Source organism: Callorhinchus milii, unplaced genomic scaffold (assembly GCF_018977255.1).
Source record: "Callorhinchus milii isolate IMCB2004 unplaced genomic scaffold, IMCB_Cmil_1.0 Scaffold2, whole genome shotgun sequence".
Taxonomy (NCBI): domain Eukaryota; kingdom Metazoa; phylum Chordata; class Chondrichthyes; order Chimaeriformes; family Callorhinchidae; genus Callorhinchus; species Callorhinchus milii.
The window spans coordinates 97,253,424-97,270,136 of NW_024704743.1; the positions used below are offsets into that span (position 1 = coordinate 97,253,424).

At 41.0% G+C, this 16,713-nt stretch overlaps 1 protein-coding gene across 1 annotated transcript in view; it reads right to left on the minus strand.

Annotated features, from left to right (window-relative positions):
• cables1 (Cdk5 and Abl enzyme substrate 1) overlaps nt 1-16,713 on the minus strand; it is a 77,433-nt gene that overhangs the window by 19,616 nt on the left and 41,104 nt on the right. Inside the window, exons 4-6 of the mRNA XM_007888370.2 lie at nt 13,296-13,373; nt 2,785-2,890; nt 1,034-1,190 (exon numbers count right to left, since the gene is read on the minus strand). Of these exons, the coding sequence (XP_007886561.2) occupies nt 1,034-1,190; nt 2,785-2,890; nt 13,296-13,373 (341 nt within the window). The remainder of the gene's footprint in view (nt 1-1,033; nt 1,191-2,784; nt 2,891-13,295; nt 13,374-16,713) is intronic.

Consider the following 16,713-nt stretch of genomic DNA (forward strand, 5'->3'; position numbering starts at 1 on the left):
AAAAAGTGGAACAAATCCAACATAAAATATGTTTCACTGCACTGCTTGGTTGCTCGGAGTGATTCACCATCCAATGCCATACTAGCCCAGCAGTTCCCAGGTCAGATCATTGGCCCATGGCAACTCAGCTGATCACAGCTCAGGAGACAAAGCCTCAGCTCCCCGGGTTCAGAACGAAAAAAAATGAAATTAGCTGGGGTTCAGTCTCCTGACACTTATGCAGCAGCCTCTGCTGGACAAACACGTGTGTGTATACCACAGGAATTATCAGGATTAGGCTCATTCAACACTCGCCAGCCAATGACATGTACAGAGTAGCCATGTACAGGAGAGGAGAGATAAATAAGGGGAGCAAAACCAGTGTGGGAGTATCACACTCAAACGCAGTGGAAACCGGTCACCAGAAGAAAACCCTCCTGGCACTACATTTACATGGTTATATGGATGGAATTACAACTCCTTTTGAGGATAACCTCTTGTGCTGTCTCTCTCTGAACAAGAGAATAACGGAGGTTCTTCTCAAAAGATCTTGGGACATATAACAGGATTATTGTTATCTGCCTCCCTCTTATTGAAGGCAGCAGCCTGTGTGTGAGCTGTAGTAGAAGCAAGTCCAAATGTACAAAGTTGCCAGTGTGCCACCTGCAGCTCCATTACTCATCTGTAATGTACAGAGAGGACAAATGCTGGATATTCTCAGCAGGTCAATCCCAGCAAGCCTGCAACCTTGGTTATTATAAAAATAACAATTCTTGCATTTGATATAGCGCGGGATCACTTCTTCGAGATGTCTCAAAGTGCTTCACAAAATATACTGCAAAGTGAATTGACTGTATATTTTATGGGTGAAACATTGCAGCCAATTATGCAGTTTACTTATTATTGTTAGGATTATTATTATTACCATTTTACATATTATTGTAATAAGTAAATGCAACTCCCCCCCCCACCACCCACCCCACAGACACACACACACCACCACAGACACACACACATAGACACACAAACACAGTCACTGTTTCCTCCTCAGTACCTGTGTCAATGCTCCCTTGGGAGCTGTTTGCCCTCCCAAGGGGGATATTCCGATGACTGCTGTTCCGGAACTGAGACAATGAAGCCGTGGAATCGATTGTATTCCTTCTGCCGCCCAGCACATTGGTTGGATAAAGAAACTGAGTGTATGAAACAGTCTATGAAACAAAGCCAGAACTGGAAATCAGTGATCTCTGCTCCTCTTCAATTACGTGCCTACACCATCTCTATGGGGAAAACACAGCAACTATCCCGTCAAGAATCTTTCAAGAACCCATCATGATGAGTTCTTGAAAGATTTGCTTTTTATTATACTCTTTTAAACTTTTGCTTCTTTTACTATTTTTAATTCAATCTGGACTTGGGATCCTTTGAACAATCTTGCCGGCTAACTTCTGAATCAGTTTTAAATGCATTTTCAGTTGTGAAACAAACCCAATAACTAGCTGCTACTGATAAAATCTCCTGGTTATCGTATGGTTATTATTATAATAGATTTTAAAAAATCGATGATATTCTCTGTAAAATTGTTATATTATGGAGTTTTGGTGCAGTCAGTAATGCTTGAAATTCCGCATGGTCTTAGCGTCTTAACATTTAAGATCAGGAAGAATTTTGACAAATTCCTAAAAAGCGCAGCAGAAAACTGGCTTCCAAAATGAACACTGAATTTCAGACATTTCCACCATTTGAACAATCTTAAATGTTAAGACAGTGGTTCTAAGGCTAAGACCACGAGAAATGTCAGCAGTAAGGTTAAATCTAAACCAGACTGGTGGGAGAGAAATCTCCTCTTTCTGCCAGATGTAAGATTCGCTGGGTAATCATAATCCAGTTTCTAGTGGATATAAGTGCTCAGCACAATCAACCCAATCACAGAAAAAGTTGGCTTGGATGGTCAGAGGCATCTTCTGCAGTTGAAATAAAAATACTTTGCTGGTAAGAGAAAAGGAAACTTTCCTCAGTATCTGTCCAAGAAGCATCTATCCAGGCATCCATGCCTTATCTAGAAAGTGCAGAATATTGATATCGATTTTCTTTCCCCCAGTTACTGACATAGTTCATCTTAACGCGAAAAAAAAAGCAAGTGAAGGGAAACTTTGTTTTTGAACACTTTCTACATTTTTGTCAAACAAGAGTGTAGACAAACAAGTTTGTCTGTATCTTTCAAACAATGGTAAGGATTGAGGGTCTAACTTGCAGATTTCACTAACTGTACATAAACACCATGTAACAAGAGAATTGATTACACATGCCCCTTAATGATATCACTAAAAACAATATAAATTATTTCAGAACCACCTTTAATCCTTTCAGTTTATTTATTTAAAAACATCTGTGATTCCCTCTGGATACAAGTATTTGCAAATGGTTTGCACAATCCACAAATTAGACTTATTTTATTGTCCAATGGATTTAATAGATTGGAGGGCAGTCTTGAATTATACTTCCTTAATATTTTGCAAGGTATAAGAATTTATCCCAGTTGGGGCCTTTAAAAATGGCACAGATGATACAAAATATCATTGACGTGGGCAATACAATGTCAGCAGTCCTTGTGCGCTCTACTTATGGCTAAATCCATATTTACAATCTACAGCTTGTTTCAAACACAAATTGTGAGCGAGTGAACAACTTTCTCTTACAATTACTCCAATGACTTTAAAGGTAAAATTCTAAAGTCAAACAAAAGTATTTGAGGAAACACAAGGGTTAGCGCAGTTTCCAGACCTTATAGGAAGTGAAACCCACCTTCCCATCAGCCCCTAGTTCTACACCTTCAAGGCCAATCATCATTTCCTTGGCAGTGACTCCACCGGAAGGATGTCTCTGTCGCCCGGGCTCTTGTTTCACATCCCTGAAAATCATCAGATAACACACATTATGATGCACCAGAAAAATATGCACACATCTCTGTCTCTGTACAATTACTATCCATATACTTCGTACTAACAATAACCAGCAGATTTTAATGACAAGCAAAGGAAAACCAGCTGGATTCATCCACATGTTTTCTATTCATCACACAAGACCACAAGAAAGGTTCAGATTAAGAAATCCCTTCAGTTTATTTGATCTCATCCTTACAGAATACCCATGCCACATCTTCCCATTTAGCATCCAGCTGTTTCTTGAATGAGACCAATGTTCATCCTTCCTGATAACCTGTTCCAGCTGTCAATTGCCCTCTCTGCAGATCGTAAAAACGAAATGACTTAAAAATGGAGACTGAATTGAACAATTCTTCACAAGTCTGTGCTATCTTAAAATTGAAGACCAAATGATACATCAGATGAATACTAGGTAGAACTTCTGGCTTTTTTCTGTGCACAGCCTAGTGTCAGTTTGGTGCGTTCACCTCTGAATCACAAGGTTGTGGGTGTTCAAGCACCACATTGGGATTTTGAACTCATATTGTAGGCATGACACTATGTAGATCCATCTCAAGACCCTCCTCTTTGTCCGTGCTTTTGATCTCCCTGATTGCTCCCCGCCCTCCACCCTCCGCGACCGCTGACCCCCATCTCGGGTCCGTAACTCTATCTGTCCAGTGCCTTGGGATAATAATAATAATAATAATAATCCTTGCATTTGACATAGCGCTTTTCACGTCGGGAGGACGTCCCAAAGCGCTTTACAGAACACACTGTAAAGTGAATGGACTCTATATTTGTGGGCGAATGCGGCAGTCAATTGCGCACAGCAATGTCCCACAAACAGCGTAGATTGAAAATGAACAATTTATTATTGTTTTTGGTTTTGGAAGGATTATTATTGTCCTCCTGACGTGAAAGGTTCTTTACAAATGTAATTTTGTTGTTGTTGTTGACACTCAAATACAATAGCTGTAGCCAATACAGTGAGCTGCATTATTGAAAATGCGTTCTTCAGATGAAATATTAAACCAAGATCCTAACTACTAGTTCAGGTGAATACTAAAGATCCCAATAATACTATTCAAAAGGAGAAGCATTTCTTCCTGGTGTCCTGGCCAACAATTCCTCAAATAAAATTGGTAATTTATCTCCTGGCTGTTTATGGGATACTGTTGTGTGCAAATTGGCCTGCCATGTTCACCTAGAAAATATACAGTCTCTGTACTTTGTAGTAAATCCTTTGCGACCACATCACTCCCACCCTCGCTCGCCTCCACTGGCTCCCCATCCCCCAGAGGAGCGAATTCAAGATCCTCATCCTCACCTACAAGGCCATTCACGGCCTTGCTCCCTCCTACCTCTCCGACCTACTATCCCACTACTTACCTGCCCGTACTATCCGTTCCTCTGGCTCTGGTCTGCTCCACATCCCCCGCCCTAACCGCCCTACCATCGGTGGCTGGGCCTTCAGCCTCTCAGCCCCGAGGCTCTGGAACTCCATCCCCCAGTGCCTTCGCCTTGCTTCCTCCCTTTCCTCCTTCAAGGCCGGTCTCAAGACCTTTGTCTTTGATCGTGCCTTCAGCTCCCCTCTCAACTCTCTAACCCCTCCTCGCTCCCTCCCTTCCCTCCCCTCACCCTGACCATTTCCCCCTTGCTCAGGTCCCGACCCAACTGTCCAGCGCCTTGGGATGTCCTCCCGACGTGAAAGGCGCTCTATAAATGAAATCTTGTTGTAAAATGCTTTGATACGTCCTTCTGACACGAAAGGCGCTATATCAAATGCAAGGATTATTATTAATAAGCCTCACAATTGGGTAAGCATCGGCTTGAATGTCTGTTTGCTGCTAAAGCAGACGGACCAGAAAGCTACAGGGCAACTCCTACTTTGTGCCGAGTTCACTGATCACAACCTGGGCAGCAGATGGCATGTTACTCTTGGCCCGGGTTAAAGAGAAGAAACATTAGCCGGGTTTCTAGGAGAGCATGACATTCCACCTGTCTCAGCTATAAGACCATTTTGTCTTAAAAGTTGAGAAACTTAAAATCATACAGTCTCTGGTTGCTTTATAAGCGCTCCGGGACACCGTCCGGCGTGAGGCGTGCTATGTAAATGCAACTTGTTGTTGATGCTTTCCAGAGACCACCGTTTAAAACGTGTAAATGTATGAATAATGGGTGAAATCTCAGGCTCGGCTGTGAGGCACCCCACCCCCGTGGTCATGTCACCTGCTGATATTTACTGTGAAGGTCAAACAAATAGCTGTTGGGTAAGATAACAGAGGGCAACCAGCAACCAAAAATAGTACCACTAACCCAGAGCCAATGCTGTCCATCACATCAGAAGAAAGTGACCATAAAAATCATCACAATGAAAAATCAAGTTGTGTTGTTCAAAACAAAAGTGTTTTATATTAACATCTAGGAGTTAAGTGGCCCAAATTCCACCCTCCGATCCACCCATTAGGCCCTTTGTCTTTAAACTTTAAGATTGCATGGAATTATACAGCATTTTTAAATTCATGCTTAATCTAGAAGCCAATTTTCCCGCAGTTTTTTTAAGAAGGGGCAGCTTCCCCAAATTAAGATTGAATTTAAGAATTTTCCACATGTCTCCGCAATCTTAAATTTTACGACAAAAGAATTTCACAGGCCGACTAGGTGAAATTTCAGACCAGATATTAGCGAACAGATTTTGAAACAACACGTCTCCTGGTAGCGGGAAGTGTGTCACGTTTACTTGCAGAAACTCCATTCTGACATGATCCACTTCCCAAATGGAGTTCCTGTGGATCAATTGTGAGGCACCTTGGAGTTGCTATTTATAACTGTTTGAGAATATCAGGGTTTAGATCCCATTACCTACGCCCAATAGAAACTCTCTCTTCAATCACAGCTAACATTTGTCAATTTCTTTCCACTTCAGTGGAATAAACGGTGTGTATAGCACTACGATAATAATAATCCTTGCATTTGATAATAGCGCCTTATCACATCTTCTAGACATCTCAAAGTGCTCCACAGCATATAGTGTGAAGTGAATTGACTGTATATTTTGTGGTCTAAACTTGACAGCCAATTGAGCACAGTAGTGTCCCACAAACAGTCTTTTCTGATCTGCATCAGTGCTTCAGAAAGAGACATTACCCCTCCGTTTTTCAGTACACTGACAGACATGTTGGCAGCCTGGATATTTGTGCTGATTCTTCAGCAGTCATATTTTTATAGTTCAGCTATTGTAGAAGAAACAATTACTAGTGAAGTATTAATTTCCCATTGTTTAGTCTGCTCCGAACAAAAAGAACAGGAACTCTGGCAAACGCTCACCATGCCTCCTGTAATTCAATGGGATTTCCGTCAATAGATCTGAGGTTGTTAACTTTGTGCTTTATAACTATGCTGTGCAGATTCATAAAACATTGATTGCCATAGTGTTCACGCAGAGAATCATTCACGGTAACAATTGACTGGTATGAACATACTTACTGTATTACAAAAGAAAATGCACAAGACAATTATGGGGAAAGTGTAGAAAATAACTTCATCAACATCGATTGGTCGACTAATAACTAGACTGTTCATAGTATCATGGGTGTTGCTATAATAATAATGATGATCCTTGCATTTGGCATAATGCCTTATTGTGTCATCAGGATGTCTCAAAGTGCTTCACAGAAATTACTGTGAAATGGAGTGCCTGTGTATTTGTAGGCAAACGCGGCAGCACAATTGCGCACACCAATGTTCCACAAATAGCCATGAAACGAGTGACCAATTTTATTTGGGGATTGTTGGCCACAACACCGGGAGAAACTCCGTTCTCTTTTCAAAGAATGCCATGGGATCTATAACATCCTCTTGAACAGGCAGACGGTTGCCAATGCAACACATCCCCAGCACTGTTTTGGAGTGTCAGCTTACACTGTGTGAGAGTTCAAGTACCGACATGTGATTTGAGCCCACAACTCAAAAGGTGAGAATGCTACCACTGAGCCAAGCTGACACACAGTACGTTGTCTGATAAGCTCCATGGTCTTCCAATAACTATCAACTTTCAGATCTTGTTCTTATCTTCAAATCCCTTCACAAGTTCACCTCTCCTTATCAATGCAATCTTTTCCAGTCCTATTCTTTTGCCCTCTTCTGATTCTGCTCTACTGCTCACTCATCATTCTTTCTATCCCATGTGGCCGAATCTTCAGCAATCATTCCTTTCCCCTACGTCCCTCTTCCATAACCTCTTTGCCTTGCTTCATCTAAGCTGTCTCCAAAACCCTCCTAAAAATATACCTCTTCAACCCTTATTGTTCCCCTTTCCTGTTAATGCTCCTTTATTATATCTTTACATCCATCCTACATAAAAAGGTGCTCTACAATTCTCTGCAAGTTGTTGTTTCAAAATGATTTGAAAATGTCTGCAGATGTAAAGCAATCAGATTGTTTCCCATCACGGACTGAGTTTTTTTTCCAGTTTGTTTGTTTCCCATCACGGACTGAGTTTTACTAACCTGTGCCAAATGGCAACTAACTTTTTATGTTTTTATGTACCAGCAGCGAAACCCAACCTTTAATGTGAAAAAAATATAATGATGCAATTCAACAGGATTTAAGGGATTAGTTTACAGGGCGGATTAAGCAGAAACCAAAACAATTTTGCACTGTCTACATTCATAAAGCTAGGATACTATCATTTCCTTCTCAATCATGTGCCTGCAACTGTACTAAATATGTTTTGTTGTTTCAACACCTCATCGGCATTTAATCAATACTATACGGTCATCATAAACAACATTTTCTTTTACTTCCTGTTTTTCACATGAGATCATGGATTAGGAGAAATTTAGGAGAAGGAAGCTGTTGAGATGTGGTCTCAACTTCAAAAGACCCACGTGGTTTGTAGGAATATATTAACAAAACTAATCAAACAGAAGTTCACTTCTTGATGCAATTGACTGTAAGTCAAAAGTAGCTTTTTTATTTCTGAACGTATCACGGTTGCAGTACCATTTTGAATATTTTGGGCAATTTTGCACGCCAAATCTACAAAAGGATATTAATGTAGAGCTATAGGGAGAGACACAGTTATGAGGAGAGATGCAGAATTGAAACTAAATTTATAATAATAATAATCCTTGCATTTGATATAGCGCTTTTCACGTCGGAAAGACGTCCCAAAGTGCTTCACAGAACACACTGTAAAGTGAATTGACTGTATATATATTTGTGGGCGAAAGAAGCAGCCAATTGCGCACAGCAATGTCCCATAAACAGTCGTAGATTGAAAATGACCAATTTTTAATTATTGCTTTTGGTTTTGGAGGGATTATTATTAGGCTCTGTGTGGAGTAAGGAAACTTGCCCAAGGTTTCGCCCTCTGGCTGGAATTGAACTCAGGTCTCTCGCTTGCAAAGCGAGTGCTCTAACCACTGAGCTACAGGACTCCACCAATTTAAAACAAACCAAGAAATAAGCCAACACTGAACCTAAATAAACAATTGAATTAGGTTTTATTTGAACACAACGGCTGACAGACCAAGCCTAACTCACTGTACACTTGGTTTTAGTGTAAAGATGAGGGTGAACATGATCCAGATGCTTTACAATGCTGAGAGGTTGATGTTCATCCTTTCTACCCCACATCTGCACCATGATCCACTCTGCCTTCCCCCACCTCTGCAACGTCACCCGGCTCCGACACTGTCTCACACCGCAGGCCACAGAAACCCTCATACATGTCTTCATTACATTGAGGTTCGACTATGCAAACTCCCTGCTTGTCGGCCTCCCCAACTCCTCCCTCCACAGGCTGCAGCCTGTGTCCTCTTCTGCACTAGGCTCCGCGACCCTATCACCCCCATTCTTGCCCAGCACTACTGGCTTCCCATCACACAGAGGATACAGTTCAAGATCCTGGTTTTCACCTTCAAAACCCTCCACAGTTTTGCTTCCTCTACCTATCCGACCTCCTAACCTGCTACCACCCTGTTCGCTCCCTCCTCTCAGCGGGCTCTGCCCTGCTTCACATCCCCCGCCTTGCTCGCCCCACTATCAGCGGGCGGGCCTTCCGCCACTCTGCAATTCCATCCCGCAGTCCCTCCATCTCATCCCCTCACTCGCCACCTTCAAGATCCACCTCAAGACCCTCCTCTTCAACAGTACTTTCGTTCTCCCTGCTTTCCCCACTGCCCTCCCCCCTTCCCCACCCCGACCCTCAGCTCGGGTCCGTAACTCTGTTTGTCCAGCACCTTGGGATGTCCTCCCGATGTGAAAGGCGCTATACAAATGTAATTTTGTTGTTGCTGTTGTTGTTGTTCATGAAAACTGGCCATATGAGAGCAGGACTAGAAATTATACATTTAAAAGCCTAACCTCAAGTTTAGACTTTTCCAGTGCTCGCTGATCTCCCTTTCTATTCTCCACAATCTCCAACCCATCTAAACTTCTGGAGCCCATAAGCCTTCACAAACTAGACTGTACACAAGCATCACTCCACCTTCACCAGGCCCCACTGGCCCCCAGGACCCCAACAAATTGACATTAGAATCCTCATTTTGACCTTCAAACCCTTTCATGTTCTGTCTAGCATACACCTAACCGACAGATTAATGGATAAAGTCCTCATACATGGCTCTGGGATTCTTTATTAAGGGATGCCATTAAGAATTACCACAATTTAGACTCATTAAAGGGGGGAAAACTTTGCTTATTAAGAGCAATCAAGATCCTCGTTATAAACAAGTTTAAATTCTTACCAGTGTGCCTGTCAAGGAAGAGTATTATCCAGCGAGAGTTGCAAAGACATTGAGACAGTCAAGTCAGTGAAATAAGCATCTGTCTATCCTGTACCGTGTCTCTGCTCTACAGAGGGCACGATACTGCAGCCCGAGAGAGGGTCAACAGAGGGTCCTCCCCACCCCCCCACCCATGTTATTGGTTTCATAATTAACTTTAAGGTACTGCAAAACCACACGCCAATAGTCTGGGCCACATTCCATAAACAGAGGCCCTGCTCCGCAAACCACAGCAAATTGTTCAGTGCTTAGTGACAACATTGCTCTGTGATAACATTGGTCACTCAAATACAGCAATTACTTGAGTAATCAGTGTCTTCATCTGCACGCATTGGAGCATGGCTCACAGAGGGGAAAGAACGAGCATTTGCTATATACTTTGTTGAGATGTCTTAAAGTGCTTCACAGAATATACTGTAAAGTGAATTGACTGTATTTTGTGGGCGAAATGCAGCAATCAGTTGTGCAAAGTAATGTCCCGCAAACAGCCATGGAGTGAGTGACCATATTTTTTATTTTTGAGGGGACTGTTGGGCAGGAGACTGAAAGAAACTCCCTTCACTTTTCAAATAGTGCCATGGGATCTTTAACATCCACCTGAACAGGCAGCTGGGACCTTGGTTTAAAGTCTCACCCGGAGGACGGAATCTATGGATTAATATACTCTCTTTCCACCAGTTATTAAATTTGGATCACTCCCATAAATAGTATCAAGGATGCCACTGGAGATATAATTTATGCTAGAAGTCACCGTGAATGTTTTGTCTGAACAAGATCTGCACATTAAAAAAATGTTTTCCTTCTCCCTGCCAAATCTAACAATAACAAATGAATTACATTTTCCAAAGTGTTTTGATTGAAGGATCCTTCTGTAATCTTAAGGGGCCAATTTTATTTTACTGACAGGTCTCCAAGTCTTACAGCAAAAAGCTGTTTGGGGTTGCTTCCAGGGCAAGATGTCAGCATAGCTCAGTTGTTCGGACTTTGCCTATTGTAAGTTCAACCATGTTAAATGTTGAGCACATAATTTTTTGCCTACAAAATACAGTCACCAAATTTTACAGTTGAGTGAAGTGGTTTGAGATGTCCTCCTGATGTCAAAGGCGCTATATCAAATGCAAGGAGTATTTTTGTTAATCAGTATTATTCTTAATCTAGACTGGCACTACTGGGCAGTCCTGGGAGAGAGCTGCACTTTAAGATGTTACTAGTACTATATCAAATGCAAAAGGTTCCTTTGCTTAAAACTTAATGGGCTAGACTAGTAAATTGTGACTGATCTATCGGTGAGGAATTAAATCGGTGAGCTGCCTTGAGAATGCACAGCACATGACCAGGGCACTGCTCTTTGTAAGGCTCTGCCTTCCATTCATTTAGCTGTAAAACTGAAGCACAACAAGTTTAAGGCAAGGGTCATCAGCTTTTGTATTTCATTGGACTCAAGCGAGCTATAAGAACATCCAGCAGTGATACCAAGTGAAGCACTGCCCTGCCATGAGCCACTGGAACAATAGGAATAATAAAAATAATAAACTGCACATTGGATTTGGCATCTTTCATGTTCAAATTACCTCAGTTAATTACTTTAGATGGTATATCATCAGCTGATCTTGTCTAGGGGTTAGTTCAATTGTATAATAATGGTACAGAATTATCCCATTGTATTAACACACTGCCCTCAATAACAATAACAGTGGTTTTCATCTATCCGTCAGCATGACCCACTTCCCTCCCTCTCCCGACTCTGCGATCTGAAATGCTTGCGACAGTCACTGGATTTTCAGAACACAATTTTAAGTCTCTTCTCAAGAGCTGCAGAAAAACAGCTTCCAAATTAAGACTGAATCTTAAGAATTTTCCAAACTTCTGCATGATTAGACCAAGGCAAATGATAGGGAGCTGAGCTGGGGCTTCAAGTTCCTGCAACAAATGCACAAATAATACTAGCAGAGAGAAAGTTAGAAAGAGAGAGACAGTGCATATCAATAACATTTAGAAAACCTTGAATTAAAAGTTTATTTTAGACTTGTTTTCGGAGTCTGAAAATGAGAGTTGATTCTTGTTTTTAGCAGCAGATTTGTAAGTGTTTGTTTAGTTGGCTCACTTGGGATGATATCATTCATGTTAATGCCTGTGACCAAAAGGCAGACTGAAATAGGCATGTTTGGTCCCTCAGCATTTTCTGAAATATTAAGGGTAATTATTCTTAAATGCTTAATTTTTTCAATCTCCCACTTCTGCTTATATTTTAACAAAATTCTAGATTTTTTGGCTGGCTTTTTGCCTTATAGGAGATATGGGGATAGGGCAGGTAATTAGAGTGAGGTCTGAAGATCAGCCATGATCGTATCGAATGGTGGGGCAGGCTCAAGGGGCCGAATGGCCTACTCCTGCTCCTAATTCTTATGTTCTTATGCTGTTAAACTTGGCTTAATATAATTGGGTATTATAGGGATATCAGTACCAGACTGAAGGTTAATATTGCAAACACTCAAAAATGTTATATTTTGTCCTAAAGCTGATCCATCTTCCTCTGCTCTGCCAACTCAGCTTGCTTCATATCACCCGCCCCTCTCCACAAACAATAGTTCATTTCATTGCTGTTTTGGGGATGACGTTGTGGCAGATTACCAGCTTGGTTACCTCCATAGTATCGGTTACCTCCATAGTATCACAATTCACAGTGTATTGTAGTTCTAACGTGACATCAAACACAAATATTAATCATTAATCAGTGCATTTTTTTAAAAAAAGGGAAAACCTCTTCTGAATATCATCCTGCTGATTATCGTGTTTGTGGAATATGTCCCATCTCAGAGCAAAAGACAGAAATACGTGTCATTGAGACTGAATCCGCTGACAAGGCCAGGATTCCCCATCTCCCCCATCCCAAGCCCCATATCTGGATCAGAAACAGGAACATTTCGTGCATGTATTTAACCAAGGACTATGATAACATTTTGGGATAAAAATAAGAAAGTTGAAATTTGCTAGTCATTTAGAAAATTGAGAACAGAGTCCTTGTGTAAGGAGATTCTGTAACCCCAAACTTTTCATGTTCTTAGTCTTAAGAAGACAGTTGTCTTAACATTTAAGAACATTGAGAATTTTGGAACACCTTCTTTAAATTCAGTCTTAAGTTGGAAGCTGATTTTCCTCAGTTCCTATAAAGGAGGAACTGGGAAGAAAAATCATCCTCCAAAATAAGATTGAATTTAAGGTTATTTTCCAAAATTCTGTATGGTCTTAAGCATTGGAAAAGGAGAAATTTCACAAGGATGCAGAGGCCTGGAATTCGAACCTTAGCTTGTAGGATGATGTAAGATCACGCACAATTGTGGAAAAATCTTAAATTCATTTTTAAAAATTCTTAAATTCAGTCTTAATTTGGAAACCTGCTTTCTGCAATTCCTAAAATGACCAGGCTTCCAAATCAAGTCTTAGAAGAAAACAGAAGCATTTATATTAAACTTTTGGAAACAATGTCTAACACTCCAGAACAACCTGTGAGCAGATAAATAATGCCAATGTTAATTCAATCAAAACAGCAACTTGCACAAAATCTCTCTGTAGAATCCAGTGTCATGTACGTACTCACCCTGGCTGACTGCTGTCCCGATAGGGCATTACTGAAAACACTGAGCAGAAGGATCGCTTGCCACTGATTAGCACTATCCTATAAAAGGAGAAATGAACAGTCACTCATGTTTACGTTCACTGTTCTGGCAAACACAACAATAAGATTATCTTTTCGTGAGCTGTACTCTACAGGTGAATATGTGGAGTCCTGTAACATATTGGTTAGAGCACTCACCTCCCAGGCGAGAGGAGCCGGGTACCAATCCCGGGCATGGAGAAACCTTTGTCAAGTTTCCTTACTCCACATTTGAATTTGGTCATTCAATCCACGACTGTTTGTGGGACATTGCCGTATGCAATTGGCTGCCGCATTTTGTCCACAAAAATATGCAGCCAATTCACTTAACAGTATATTCTGTGAAGCGCTTTGAGACGTCTTGGCAACGTGATAACACACTATTTCAAAACCCAAGGATTATTATTATTATTATTGTGTCTCTTTAGTAAAAGGGTGAAAGATACGTGGAACAAATTACCAGAACAGTTGGAAGAATGAGGAGCTTTTTGAAAAAGGGTTTCAAAGAGAAACAGGATAAGTTTGCCGAAAGTAAATAGATTCAGGGTTATTGGATGATGAGAAAGATGTGTCGAAGGAATTTTTAAAAGGATGGATGGTCAGCTTGATCAGTGTTTGTCAACCTTTTTGACACGAGGGACCGGTGTCAACAAGGTTGAGAAACACTAATCAAGCCAATACATCTCCTTAAAAGGTGGTGCACAGCATGAAAAAGGGTCATGAGTGAAGCAGCATAACACAGCTTCCTGGACTTCCTCCACTACAGCAATCGGTTACTTTGTTTCATGCAGATGGTCAAACAAAGCCAGAAGGGAACAGTGCAAGATAATTGCTAGTCCATTGCCAATTATTCCACTCAGATACAGCTCACCTTACTGTCATACACACAAACCAAACCCGGCATTGGATCTTACGAAATGAACCTGTTAGGTCACAAGATCTAGATACACCTGGCATGGTCCGGTCATGAATAGCTTCTACGACTGTTTGTGGGACATTGCTGTGCGCAATTGGCTGCCGCGTTCGCCCACAAATATACAGTCAATTCACTTTACAGTGTGTTCTGTGAAGCGCTTTGGGATGTCCTCCTGACATGAAAAGCGCTATATCAAATGCAAGGATTATTATTATTATTATATAGCTTTCAAAAAGGAACTGGATCAATAACTAAAAAGAAGCAGACTACAGGGAAATGGGGAAGGGCAGGTAATGGGACTGAAAGGATCGCTATTAAAAGACCCAGCACAGACACAATGGGCCAAATGGCCTTCTTTGCAATAAATGTCTGTGGTTCTATATAGCACTGTGTACACAATGAGTAATAGTATATAGCACTGTGTACACAATGAGTAGTATAGCTACTGTATATTGTTACTCTACAGTATGTAATAAATTAACTATACTGTTCACATACATATTAAATAATACAATAGCTAGGATATTACTTTATTCAATGAGGATACTATTGGACAGGGATTCTAAAACTTTGTCACGGTGAGCCTCCCTAAGCCAAGAAAGAAAGATAATTGTGCTTCTCCACAGTTCAACACAACAACATTAAGAACCCCCGTCCTCCACAAGAATAAAAGCATCAAAGTAAAAGGGCTGCAAACAACATACTTACAATAAGATACGAGCATCTAAAGCACCAATTCTACTTCACAAAGCACCCTGCATGCTATCTACAGCTCTGCCCAAAAAAGAGCATAAATGTCAGCAGCCAAAACAAAACTGCACAAACACTCCTGAAAATCATACCACCAAACAACTGTAGACCACACAATAGATCAGTATAAGATAAATCGCCATTCATTTTTTAATAGAATTGGAATTGGCTTCATAAGTTTCTCTCACAAGTGGCCTCTGAGTCTCACAATCTCCCCCAATTGCAAGGGTGTGTCATACCAGGCAGCAAACATGTGAGATAAGAGAGGCCTTCAGTTCTTCTGCCACCATATCACACATTAGAACACTCCGCTATTACAAAGTGTTTCAGGAACTGCTGTAACTCACCAAAACAATGCCATAGACTACCAGCCTCTGGCAACTATGGGTCTGCAACTGAGCGTCATCCCAGAGCAAAGTCATAGTTTACATGACTAGGCCATTTGGACATCCTATTCCTGATTGAACCTGAAATCTCAGCTTTACAGTGAATCAATTAACTCCCAACGTAAACTTTCTTTGCACATCTGGATAATAGTTTAATCAAGTGAGCACAAGATTGGGACTAGAGGATTGAAATCGCAGTGGGTCCTGAGTTCAAAACCCCATGGGTCACCTCTACCTTTCAAGGTTTTTGAGTATTGCATCTGAAAATATCCTCCTTGGATGGGAAGAGATAAGTGAATGTCCCTGAGGTTAGTCTAATTCCCAGTAAACTTGTCTGGATATGACGGGCACATGCACAGTTACCCAAGGCTCTGTAATGGTTGACTGGCTTGGCCGGCTAATCAATAAGACCTCGAGCTGTAGATATGTCCTCAAGCATGCAAGGCCTCCTTAAGAGGCAGGGCCAAACTGGATAAATCTTCTGCTTTGCATTGATAAGTTATGTGGTTTCCAGTAATTGCTTATTTTGATACTAAACATTGCATAAGCATTTACTGAAAGCATTTTATTGTGTCTGAATACTTGCTAAGCAAATCTTTAAGTAATTAAAAGATATTGAGTCGTGGATTAAAACTCACCTAATTGTTTAGATACAAATGCCAGACAGTCCAATGGTTACAATGCAACAATTCCAAACTAAGAATTCCAATGTTGTCTTTGCTAATGATGCAGAATGGAAGTAACAACAAATTGAATTTATATAGAGCCTTTCACGTCAGGACGACGTCCCACTAAACCTGCTTTATAAGGAGGATTAATTCAATAGTTTAGCAAAACACATTTTCCTTGCAGATGTCACTTAATCCTGAGTATAATTTGTAAATTGTGAGGGATTAATGGTGAGATTGTTTGTACACAGCTCAGAGCTGTAACAGCCTTGCAGCGAATAAGAGGCAGTTTATCCCACTCTTGAGGGATTTCTTTTGTAGAGACTGTGATTTGGAGGCCAGTTATATCAGATAAATGCATAACTAATTGGTCAAGAAGTATCCTCAATTTTGTTTGGATTGTGCCTGCTGTTCACTGGGGAAGAATGAGGAATCCTGGATTGTATATTTTCTTAAAGGGTTAGGGTTAGAAAATAACTAGAAAATAACCAAATTCATCCTGCTGCTCAGCTACTTGACCTAAGAGAATTTGAAGCCATTCCAACCTCATACGGCTACACTCCTTGTGGAAGTCAAATGCGTGCTATACATTCGCCAAGCTTGCAATCATTTTGGAATAGGCTTGCTCCAGGCCTTTCTCA